The sequence below is a fragment of the Bidens hawaiensis genome, unplaced genomic scaffold (genome assembly GCF_021521415.1).
Source record: "Bidens hawaiensis isolate Kalapana, Puna unplaced genomic scaffold, B.hawaiensis_p1.1 tig00014831_1, whole genome shotgun sequence".
Taxonomy (NCBI): domain Eukaryota; kingdom Viridiplantae; phylum Streptophyta; class Magnoliopsida; order Asterales; family Asteraceae; genus Bidens; species Bidens hawaiensis.
In genome coordinates, this window is record NW_027492310.1 from 629,950 (window position 1) to 642,345 (window position 12,396).

At 36.3% G+C, this 12,396-nt stretch overlaps 1 protein-coding gene and 1 pseudogene across 2 annotated transcripts; one reads left to right on the forward strand and one right to left on the reverse strand.

The window, feature by feature from the left end:
- The first annotated feature begins 490 nt into the window (after positions 1–490).
- On the forward strand, positions 491–8,017 carry LOC143547796 (acylamino-acid-releasing enzyme-like; annotated as a pseudogene). The gene is made up of 19 exons (XR_013137845.1): positions 491–537; positions 2,306–2,481; positions 2,564–2,873; positions 3,732–3,838; positions 3,930–3,931; positions 4,243–4,367; positions 4,467–4,748; positions 4,816–4,951; positions 5,052–5,203; positions 5,470–5,552; positions 5,650–5,771; positions 5,848–5,926; positions 6,375–6,549; positions 6,657–6,717; positions 6,789–6,911; positions 6,994–7,191; positions 7,284–7,352; positions 7,445–7,521; positions 7,712–8,017. The product of XR_013137845.1 is annotated as an acylamino-acid-releasing enzyme-like (transcript).
- Positions 8,018–10,827: 2,810 nt separating this feature from the next.
- On the reverse strand, positions 10,828–12,229 carry LOC143547797 (CBL-interacting serine/threonine-protein kinase 7-like). The gene has a single exon (XM_077039129.1). The coding sequence runs from the start codon at positions 12,224–12,226 to the stop codon at positions 10,943–10,945; it is 1,284 nt and encodes a 427-aa protein (XP_076895244.1). The 5' UTR covers positions 12,227–12,229; the 3' UTR covers positions 10,828–10,942.
- Between the last annotated feature and the right edge of the window lie 167 nt (positions 12,230–12,396).

The following is a 12,396-nucleotide window of genomic DNA, read 5'->3' on the forward strand; positions in this document are numbered from 1 at the left end:
ACATAGTAATATAGATCATGAGGAGTAGACAATAAGCATGAAATAATCATACAAGTACATGAGGCGAATTGTAGTTTGAAGAAATTAGCTAATAAATAATTCTTCAACTAATAAATATCAAATTGTTTATATAAACTTCAATTCATTTGATTTAGATAATTTTAAATTAAAAAAATACCCAAGTTCTCAACTTATGGTATTATTCGTTTCATTTAGGCTCGTTGTTAAACTTTATTAAGAATAAGTAAGTTGATTTAGCTCGAGTTTTAGAAATAAATAAGTCGAACTCGAATTCTCCAACAAGCTGCATCACTTGCTATGTTGGAAGCCTTGAAAACAACGTCTTATCTATCTATAAATAAATCAATGGGAATGGGATATAGTAATAAAAGTAATCAATCAATGATGAATGAATAGAAATAGAAGAATGTTTTGTTTTGTATGAGATGAGATGAGATGCTTGTGGTGAGATATTTAACAAACTCCATTGCCATTGTCCAAATCCTTTCGTCAATCATCTTCTTCTTATCGATTACGGTACGTAATCTCTATTCTATTTCATTTCTTTCTCCAATTCATTACTATTATTATATTATGCAATTCAGATGATTATTATATCCATTCATGGTGTTTACTTGTACGATTGAGTATCGCGTTACTATTTATACTACTGATGATACTAGCTAAGCTTCTAATATTATTTATCAATCTCATTATCTGAATCGTAAGATGCATTAGCTAGGTTGACTAAATGAACCATAACAAAACACCCGCCGCATATGTTCAATTGTGTTCCGTTAATGTTAAATCACCAACGCCTTTTGAGCTTAAGCCTGCTCAACCCGGGCAACCAAAAACAAATCGGTGACCCCTTCGTGGACAATATTCATGGTACGAGGGCCCGGTTTATTAATGAGTTATTTTTGCTTAAATCTATATAATACGATTCATGGCTAACAGGTACTTTCCAGCTATTTGATTTGATGTGATGCGCTTTAATAGCATGATATAGCGATAATTAGGGTTTTTTTCTTATATAAAATATCAAAAACTAAATTTTTAGGCACTAAATTCGATTAAACACCACCAAACTCAACCAGGTCCACTGTAAAAACTCAATTTTGTGAATGAAACCCCTATTTAAAAAAAATTTAGAAAAATTCTAGTACCTTATCCATAGATATCAAATGCGTTAGGCACATAGGCCCCTCTGAGGGCCTAGGCGCTAGGCGCAAAAAAGCGAACTTAAATAAAAAAACAAAAACGAAATTTGTAATGGAAAATATCATTTTTTTCAAATGCCAAAATAATTCAAAACCATAATCCTCAGCATAAAGTACCAAAATCATCTAAACACCCAAAGCAAGTACCGAAATAATTGATCTCTTGCTATTCATGAAAAACTCGCAATAATCTGCCATTAAGTGAAAGTTACTGATGTGATCAACTGTTTATTGTAAGTATTTATTTAGTAGAACAATTTTGAAGTGTTAATTGTAGCCATGATAATTAACGTTACCGATGTGTTCAAATGAGAGAAATTATTATTTATTTTGATAACTTTGTTCTTGGCTTCTTGCTTTGTGAACTGAAAAATTAATACTAGGTAAGTTGTTTAACTAAGTTAAGTGATAAATCAAAAAACAAATCAAGCTAAAATATAAAAAAAAACTAGCAACTGCCGACTAATTGCCTAAAATTGCGCCTGCTTTTATGGAAAGCGCTGCAATTGCGCTTCTGCTGAAAAAAACGCCTAGGCGCAAAAAAAAAACAACGTTTTAATAACTATGACCTTATCGCTAAACATCAAATAGTTCCCGCTATTTCATCGCTATCGCTACGTAACGTATAGGTAGGTCTTCGCTATTGACAACTATGTGTAAAATTAATATATGGATACGAATGTTAAGAGAAACAACAAGGCAAACGTGATAGCTCGACCGAACCGTTGACACTGACCATTCTTGGTTAGCCAAATCAAATAAAACAACACGAACAAGTTCATTTCCTTAATGAATGTTCAAGGACAAGGAATTCCGTCAAATTAGGTGTTTGTGAACCGTTCATTTGTCCGGTAAAAGCTTCATGAACGAAGGTGAACAAGACCTTGTTCGGTTCGGATGATTAGGCAAATGCTTAAGCGAAAAAAGCTAGAAATTCAATTAGATATACAACAACAATCGTCTTTAGGTTCTCAAAACATATGATTACATGTCATGTTGATATATTTCTTTTTGATTTATCAGTCAAAACTCAAAACCTATTTATAAGTTTTATATTTTTAGTTTGTGACCTGATCTTCTAGTAAACGCCTCGTGGTCTGCTCAGTAATGGATGCCTCAGGAGTTAGTGCTGCGAAAGAAGTTGCAGCCAATCTAGATGCCTTCACGGAAGATGAATACGTTTCTCAATCTAAATTGTACAAAGAATTCGTAAGCATGTCTACATTTGATAAAGCATGGACCTTCAAGTCATCCACTGGTATACACACTCTATTTTCATATGATCCTTTTATTATATTTACTAGTTATTATAGGATCGTTTTCTAACTTGTGGGCTGCAGGTCAGCGAGCTCACGCTATGTTTACAATAACGCAACCGAATCTGTTAGCGAATAAGAAGAAGAAACTTATATTGTCAAGTGTGATCTCTGAAGATTCAAATGGTGGTTTAGATGTTGAATGGACACCATTTCCAATCGATGTTACAGGTGCATCTTTGATGGTTCCTTCACCATCAGGCTCAAAGCTGATTGTGGTTAGAAATCCTGAAAATGATTCACCGACTCAATTTGAAATATGGGGGCCGTCCAAGTTAGAGAAGGAGTTTCGTGTTCCTCAGTCCAAACATGGCTCTGTGTATGCAGATGGATGGTAAGTTTTCTGACGATTGTCTTCCAAAGTTAAATATTAGGTGGTGTTTGGATGTGTATATGTAATATGATTGTGATATGGAGTATTCTTGATTAAAAAAGGAGCTTTTGTAAACATGGTGCACGAGATGACGATAGTCTATTTGTAATGTGTTACTGCTACTTGAAGTTGAAGATACTTTAGATTTCAGAAGTTTCATTGCTATGCTACTAGATGAACTCTTACACACACACGCACACACACACAGAGGAGAGGGCTCTAGGCAAAACATAGTTTTTTGCCAGAACAAGAGCACAATAAATAATTCATTTTTTCAATCTTAAAAAGTTTTAAAATATAAGAAAATGGTATAAGTACATTTTTAGTCAAGTATAAGCAAAATTCGTTATTTATAGCACTTACAAATGTGAAAATCCTGTGTAGGTTATATATTCTACACATAATCTACACCTGTGTAGCTAAACATTTAAAAAAAAAACTATGAACAAATTAGTTTATTGGTTTTTTTTATATATGATACCATAGGCACTTGTATGTTAGAATTAAAAAGTTACAAAGAATATGGAACATTGATAGGAAAATTATATGATTTAGGTTTGTTCTTTTTGTTCATGTAATCTTTTGTGTGTTGTAATGAACCTCACTCACTCTCTCTCTCTCTCTATATATATATACACACACACACACACACATATACATATACATATGAATAGAACTGATTGTATGGACTCTGATCCGAATGTTAATCCTGTTTTATCATTATTTATTGTGTATAAGATGTCAAGTATTTGTGTAAAACTAATTGCTGAAAATTGTGTCAGCTGATGGAACGAGTATTTAACTAATTGTTTGGAACAGGTTTGAGGGGATCTCATGGAGCTCAGATGAAAGTTTAATTGCTTATGTGGCAGAAGAACCAGCTGTGCAGAAGCCATCATTTAGTCATACAGATGGTTACAAAAGCGGTTCCACAACCGATCATCATCATCATCATCATCATCGTACTCAGTATATCCCACCAATAGCAATGCTATGGTAGGGTCTGAGGAGGGTAAGATGTAGACAGCCTTACCTCTATCCCATAGGGATAGAGAGGCTGCTTCCGGTGAGACCCCCGGCTCGATAGTAGTTTTGAATCAAGCCTTGGACATAAGACACATAACACTCAATCATCGGGACACCGGCTGATTGGTGCATGTGCCCTTGTCTTTCGGCTATCAACGCCACCACATGATGCCTGATTAACCTTCCGCCACTTTTAACGTTATTTTCACGTGATTAGTAAAATAACGTCAAAATTAGTGCAATTTTACTTTTGCCCACCCAAGGGTTCACACATATATACATTATATGTGCGCACCGCAAGCAGGGCGTTTCCAATTCAACCGATAAGGATGTTAATACTTGGAAAGGTCAAGGGGATTGGGAGGAAGATTGGGGCGAAGCCTATGTTGGAAAGAGGCAGCCTGCACTCTTTGTTATTAATATTAACAGGTTTGGAAAATCACAAACTTTTATCACAATAATAATTAATAATAATAATATTAACAAATTTTGATATCAAGTTTACATTCTTTTGTTCTATTATTTTAGTGGAAATGTTCGTGCTGTACAAGGGATTGGGAGGTCACTGAGTGTGGGACAAGTTGTGTGGGCCCCAACAACCAAAGGGTTACATGAGTATTTGGTTTTTGTCGGGTGGCCTTCAGACACTAGGAAGTTTGGAATGATATATTGCTATAATAGACCTTGTGCTATATATGCTGTAAAAGCTCCATCATTTGGATCAGATATTAGTGACAATGATGTAAATGATAATGCATCTATTATTAATCTGACTCATGGTGTGAGTAGTGCTTTCATCCCACGTTTCACGTAAGTAATTGCACGCTTAGTTAACATTTTAAAACCATTTTTTCATGACAGTATTATTTGTTTTCAGTCCAGATGGAAAGTTTCTTGTGTTTTAATCTGCCAAAAGTTGTGTAGACACTGGGGCACATTCTGCCACACATTCTATTCATAAAACTGAATGGGACAGTGAACGAGAACCAAAGCCTGCAAAGATTGTTGATGTGGTGAGTTGACATGCCATCATATTTTCAACCGTTTAATATTTTAGAGGTTTCAAAGCTAACTTTTAACACGGGATTAACCTGCAACCATTGGTTTCTTTAGGTTCCTGTTGTGATGTGTCCGGAGGATGATGGCTTCCCGGGAATCTACAGTTTTGATGTGCTTAGTAAACCATGGCTTTCAGATGGTTCTACAATGATAATATCTTCCTTTTGGCGCAGTGTTGGAGTCTTACTTTCTGTGAATGTGTTAAGGTAATAGGCGCAATCGCGCACACACACACATATATCTATGTAGAGAGAGAGAGAGAGAGAAGAGATCATGAGAAAGTTTAAAAAACGCGAAGAAACTGAGAAAACAACCTTTTAAAGAAGATTTTTTTTTCATTCTTTTTATATATTATCAATCTATGCCAAAAATAAAAATAAAAAAAAATAGCTATGTGTAAGCCGTAAGCTACATATATATACCTTGTATGTTACTGGTTCCTTAGTTGATCGTTTCACTTCTCTGTTTACAGTGGGAAAGTTACAAGAATCACTCCCAGTAATATAAATCATTCATGGAGTTTACTTACACTTGATGGCGATAACATCCTTGCTGGTACCAGATTAGCCTAATCTGTTTCAAAATATGATTTATAAGTAATAAGAGAACTTCACTAAACAAATATATATTGTTTACATGTTCCCATTTGAAGTATCTAGCAGCCTTGTAGATGTCCCTCAGATCAAATATGGTAGTATAACAAAGGAGGAATCTAAAGATGCCACCTGGCGCTGGCTCGATGTTTCAAGTCCCACATCTGAATCTCAAGAAAAAGTATGTTCGTCTTCTTTTAGAGACAGTAACTCTATTAACAGTTCTAAAAAGTACTTGAATAATATGGTTAAAACAGGTTAAATCGTTACTCTCGTCTCTCCAATTTGACATTTTGAAGATACCCGTCAAGGATGCCTCTGAAAACCTCACAAAAGGTATCCTTATGCTAAGAAGTTAATGCAGGAAAATATCATCGATATTTGAGATATTGGTTATCACGGTGGGATATTGGTAATTTTAATAACATACCGAATTTATACATATAGCAATTTAACACTAACAATTCAGTATACTCTCCTACCATTAACAAATAAATCTTTTGCAACTTACAGAACACTAACAATTGTAGCAAGTAGGAACTGATTAAGACTTAGAACACTAACAGTAAACACTAAAAATTGACAATTAAGACTCAAAAAACTAATATCGGGAAAATCGGTGATATATCGGTACCGATATTCTGACCGATATTCTGCTAGAGGTCCGATAACCGCTATGACACTGATATTGACTGCATAGTCCTTATGAGATAAATGGTGTTGTATATCTTTACATATTTAGTTTGATTTGCATCTAATTAGCTAGCAACTTGATTCATTTTAGGTGCTTGCAAACCTATTGAAGCACTATATGTATCTTCAAAATCAAAGCATGAGGAGTGTGATCCAATGATTGTAATACTTCATGGAGGCCCTCATACTGTTTCATTGTCAAGTTTCTCAAAGACCTCCGGATTTCTTGCTTCAATTGGATATAGCTTGTTAATTGTGAATTACAGGCAAGTCTGCTGGTTCCAAATAATATCCAATATAATAGGGCTTGTTGGTTTTATTTCTTCTATTTTTTTGGTTTTATTTGGAAGCATAAATAACAGTGTTCTTGCACAGGTTCACTTGGATTTGGTGAGGAGGCATTGCAATCACTTCTGGGCAAAGTCGGAACACAGGTGTCAATTAATTCTTTTTTTTTTAACAATTTAATATTCTCTGCATTTTAATTTGGTTTGCTTGTATGAAGGATGTAAATGATGTCCTCACAGCCGTAGATCATGCTATTGACCGGGGACTTGCAAACCCATCTAAAATAGCCGTGCTTGGTGGGTCCCACGGTGGTTTCTTAACCACTCACTTAATTGGGCAGGTATTTTTAACTTAATCTTTCTGTAAATATTATACACTATGAACAAGTAGCGGTTATTTATCGGTGCTATGAGTTTGAGCAGGCACCAGATAAATTTGCTGCAGCTGCCACGAGGAACCCGGTCTGTAATCTTGCATTGATGGTTGGCACATCGGATATACCCGATTGGTGCTTTGTGGAAACATTTGGAACCTCGTGGACTACTAAATATACCGAAGCCCCATCAGCAGAACTTCTCTATTCTTTTCATCAAAAATCCCCTATTTCGCATGTTTCAAAGGTACATAGGATAGTCATTTCACATGTGAATAATTATGAATACTTAATTTAATATGCATTTGTTTATTTTTACTAATTATTTGATATTTTCAGGTGAAAACACCTACGCTTTTCCTCCTAGGGGCTAAAGATCTTCGTGTCCCGGTTTCACAAGGATTGCAAGTAATGATCATTGCTTTTCATAGTAATCAACTACTCTTCATTTTCATCATTTTTCAGCTGTTACTAATGTAAAACATTTTGTTGGTACACAGTATGTTCGAGCATTGAAGGAAAACTGAGTTGTGGTGAAACTGATTGTTTTCCCCGAAGATATGCATCCTATTAACAGGTCATTTCCATTTTTCAAAGTTATGATATATCAAATGTTACATGCATCATTGATTTCTATCATAACTTGCATGCATGTCCTCCAAACTTTGACATTGACTCTCAAAAGTCAAATATCTAGTGCCATTTTGTGTTTGTAGTTTAATCACTTTTAGTACCATATACTTATATATGATTGATTTGTGTTGCAGACCACAATCCGATTTTGAGAGCTTTGTCAATATAGGAGTTTGGTTCAAGAAGTACTGCAAGTAATGCTGATATCGAACCGACGGATAGGTTTGTATAGATCTAAGCCGTGTTTTTAACGATACATCATGTCCTTGAATTTTAAACCAAATCTTTCTATTGGTTGTTCTTGGATTCAAACATGTGGCTTTGCTCATGAACATTTATTGGATTCGGGCGTGTGCAGATATTAATTTAGACATGAACTTGAAAGTTGAACACATAAAACCTTTGAAACTTCAGCAATCTAATCAACAACTTTTGTATTATATCATATTTGAAAAGAGAAAAACTTTGGTTGGCTAATAATTGAAAAGGTAGTTACAAGTGTTGTTAGATGGGTTTGTTTAAGTAATTATTGAGAGAATAACAAGCTTGCAAATTATGGTTTGTTTTGAGAGATTAGTTGTAGTTTGCATAAATTGTTATCATTTGTAGCCAACTCATTTATAAACACAAACTGACAACATGTGGGCAGATAGCAAATTTCGTTTTTGATACTATCATATGTAACAAACAAACACGACTCTTTCTTCTAAAAAGACATGCAAGTCTGGTCTAAAAAATACTAGAAAACTCTATGAATATTGTAATCGTTGTATCATGTCCGACTAAATGAACATATGGAGCACGACGATAACTGGCCTTAGATGTGTTACAACATTACAAAACCATGACGATAAAAATGACATTATATATCGTCTGTAAGTCTGTAAATACTCTTGTTTAAAAGAAATATAAAAAAATATAAATTTAAGAGTATACGGTCGGCTCATGGATAAAATTATCTTAACTACCTGTGTGAATGAACTCACATCCTACTCTCACAATTAGTACCGTTCTCCATTAATGATCATAAATATTCCTTCTGTCTCTTCCTCGTAAGTATATGTAGACACCCCAAAAGATAGGTGCGAAGCCACATACATTTGAATGATGTCAAGTGACCTCATCAAATTTTTTATATTTTATATAGTGACCATGTAACTAAAACTTGAGTTGGTGTTTTAGAAATCAGCCCATATAATAAATTTAGAAAACAAATGTGATACATGGTTCAATGGTTAACTTCATCTTTCTTAACTTATGAACGACTAGGTATTTTTAGAAATTAACTAATATAATAAATTCAAAAAACAAATGTGATAAATGGTTCATGGGTTTAACTTCATCTTTTTTTAACGTAAAAAACATGTAGGTATTTTTTGAATTGACAATTGACCGATATAATGAATTTAAAAAACAATTGTGATACATGGTTCAATGGTTTATTTCATCTTTCTTAACTTAAAAAACGAGTTGATAATTTTAGAAATTGACGCATATAATAAATTTAAAAAACAAATGTGATGCATGATTCAGTGGTTTACTTCATCTTCTTAACTTAAAAAACGAGTAGGTAATTTTAGAAATTGACACATATAATAAATTTAAAGAACAAATCTGATACATGGTTAACTTAATCTGTCTTAAATTAATAAAAGAAAAAAAAGAAAAAGAAAACACTAACTGATCATTCGAAACATAGTTAAAACATATTTTTATCCACGTTCTTTTTAAGTAAAACGTAAAAACTTGATCTCATTCTTTTAAGCACCGACCCCAAGCTATTTAGGGCATCATTCGGTTTTACATCAGTTTGGTTCCAGCTTCATCCTCCAAAGCATCCCTCACAAATCGGGTTCCCCAATTTCCAAATGAATTATGTTTTATGAATCCGAATTAATTAAGAAGAATGAAATGATTATATGTGTTGTGCTTGGTTGAAACACATTGGTTTCATCCTTCAATATCTCAATAAGTTCCCCTGATTGATTGTTTTTTTATCCATAATGTGCATACACCCTAAGACCAAGTGTAGCAGGGTGAGTTGTGGCGTTTTGGAGGGGAAAACACATCCAAAACGTCGGGAACACCGCCCCCCTAGCGTTTTGTGGCGTTTCGGAAGGCCAAAATGTCTATCAACGTTGTATACAAAACATTGAAGTTTAACAGATGTGGGACCAGAAGAAGGAAGAGACCAATGGAGATGGGAGGTGAGGTGTTTTGGTCGTTGGTAGTCAAAAAGCCCCAAAACGCCTCATCTCTCATCTCCATTGGTCCCCCCTCCTTATGGTCCCACCTCCTTCCAACTTCAAAGTTTTGTGCACACAATGTTGAAAAACATTTTACCGTCCAAAATGCTACGGGGTTGTGTTCCCAACGTTTTGGATGCATTTTCCCCTCCAAAACGCCACAACTCACCCCACTACGCTATGCTTGGTGAACACCCTTACATTCTAAAAAGTGGTCACTTCATTCTTTTTGTCTCCGGTTTTATTCCTGGGAATCAATGGTTAAAGACAGCATCATTTCTATTAACCTAACAGGTGTAATTTGGGGCTTTTTTTCCATCATATTGCAACTTATTAAAAAACAGAGTTTTACCATGTGACGGTTCACCAACATAATATCATTTAAACCCTGATTGGAACACGAGATTGATACATGCATGTTGAGGCCTGGGGGCTTCTGTAACTGGTCACATTGAGAGCCACAACAAAAACACTTACATTATTAGTTAAATGCAGTGTTTTGTTGCATGTGCCTCCTGCACATTATAGTTGCAAATTAACTTCTATTGATTGGATACATGCTTTTGACTTTTTCTTTATAAATTAATTATATAACTAATGTAATATATTAACATATAAGCTCAACAACCATAAAATTAAGTGACTGAAAGACTTTCGTTTCTAAAGATGTAAAACTTGATTTTGCTGATCATGAGTTAAGTCCAAGTCAAACCGGTGGGATTTCGATTTCAAGCTTAAAATTAAATGAGGCAGCTCAACAAGGCTCGAGCTGGATTTTGAAGTTCAATAAGCTTAAATAAATCGAGCCAATGAACCGAACCGAGCTTAGGTTGATTTTGACTCGGTCACAAAAATAAGCCAACTCAACACAGGTCGTTTCAAATCAAGTTTTGTAAGCTAGTTTTATTCAAGGTTGTGTCGAGCAAGCTATGAGCAGCGAGCTTGTTGAACGGGCTTAACTAATTTTGATTTTGTTTAGAACATAAAGACACATGCTAGCAACTTTGTAGTTAAATTTTGTTCAAATCTTATAAAACAAACAAATAATAGTAACATCAATAACAATAAGAATTAAAAATATTTACACCTTTTGAGTAACAAAAACAATGAATTGACCATCTAACAATGCCATGAGACCACAACATCTTGAAACCCAAGCTTCATCTCCTCCCAGTCCACCTCATTCAACCCATCACCACCACCACCCACCACCGTCATCTCCACCAGCAATAACTCGACCGCCACCTCCAACACCTTCGCCACCACCACCACCCGCCCTTTCACCAACCCCACCACTTCCCTATTCCAATTCTCCTTATCCCTCATCCTCTTCATCCTATACCCCAACTTATCCCCAACTTCCCCCACCCGCTTCTCGATCTCATCCACCGTCAAATTCGTCGTAAACCGGGTTTCCTTCCTAACAATTTTCTCCTCAAAAATGGCAGATAGATCCAGCCCTGATGACATGGAGATCAAATCAAACGCATTCATCCGCGTCTTGTACTTATTCGAATCCGAATCCATCTCTGTATCCAATTCGTTTGATCCGACTTCCAGATCGGGTTTAAGCGACTTTTTGAACCATGGGAGGCTCATCAGCGTCTCGATGCTCATTCTCGTATGAGGATTGGGATCCAAAAGCTTCTGAATGATCATTCTAGGCTGTTTGTTAATCCAATCCGGAAACCCTAGCTCTCGTTGGTGGATCTTCCTGTACATATTCGCCAAATTACTATCATCAAACGGCAAATAACCTGCTAAAAACATAAAAAGTATAATCCCACACGACCACGCGTCCGCCTTGGCTCCGTCATACCCTTTCCTCCGAACAATCTCCGGCGCTGTGTACGCCGGAGTCCCACACGCCGTGTATAAGAGCCCGTCTTTACACGACTCAGGCAACGCCGACAGTCCGAAATCAGATATCTTCAGACTACCATTCTCATCCAGGAGCAAATTCTGCGGCTTCAAATCTCGGTGAGCTACACCGTTCTGGTGGCAGAAACGCAGCGTCGACACAATCTGTTGAAAAAACCGCCTCGCCGTGGCTTCCTTCATCCGCCCGCGGCGTGCGAGCTGCGTGAACAGCTCACCGCCAGTGGCAAGCTCCATAACCAGATAGATTTTGGTTTTCGTTGCTAACACCTCGTGTAGTTTGAGTATGTTTGGGTGATTCAGCCGCCGCATAGCGGCCACTTCACGGACTAAGCGTGGCTCCATTGACGGATCTGCGATGGACGGTTTTTCAATAACTTTAACGGCAACGGATGAGTCGTCTGTTAAAGAACGGCCGTGGTAGACTTTGGCGAAACTGCCGCGGCCTAAGAGTCGAGTGAGTTGGTACTTGTTGAGGATAATCGTGCCGCCGTCGCTGGCGGTTCGTTTTATAGATGTTGCCATCGCCGGAATAAGAATGAGAGAGAGTGAATATTGTTGTTAGGTGGGGAGAGATGGGTTATATAGGGAAACGGAAAAGGTTAAACCAGTTGGGGTTTCGCTGTCTTCACTCGTATTTTTAGCATCCTAGAGCCTTCGCTTTGATATTTTCTCTCTCTTCACTTGGCATTTTA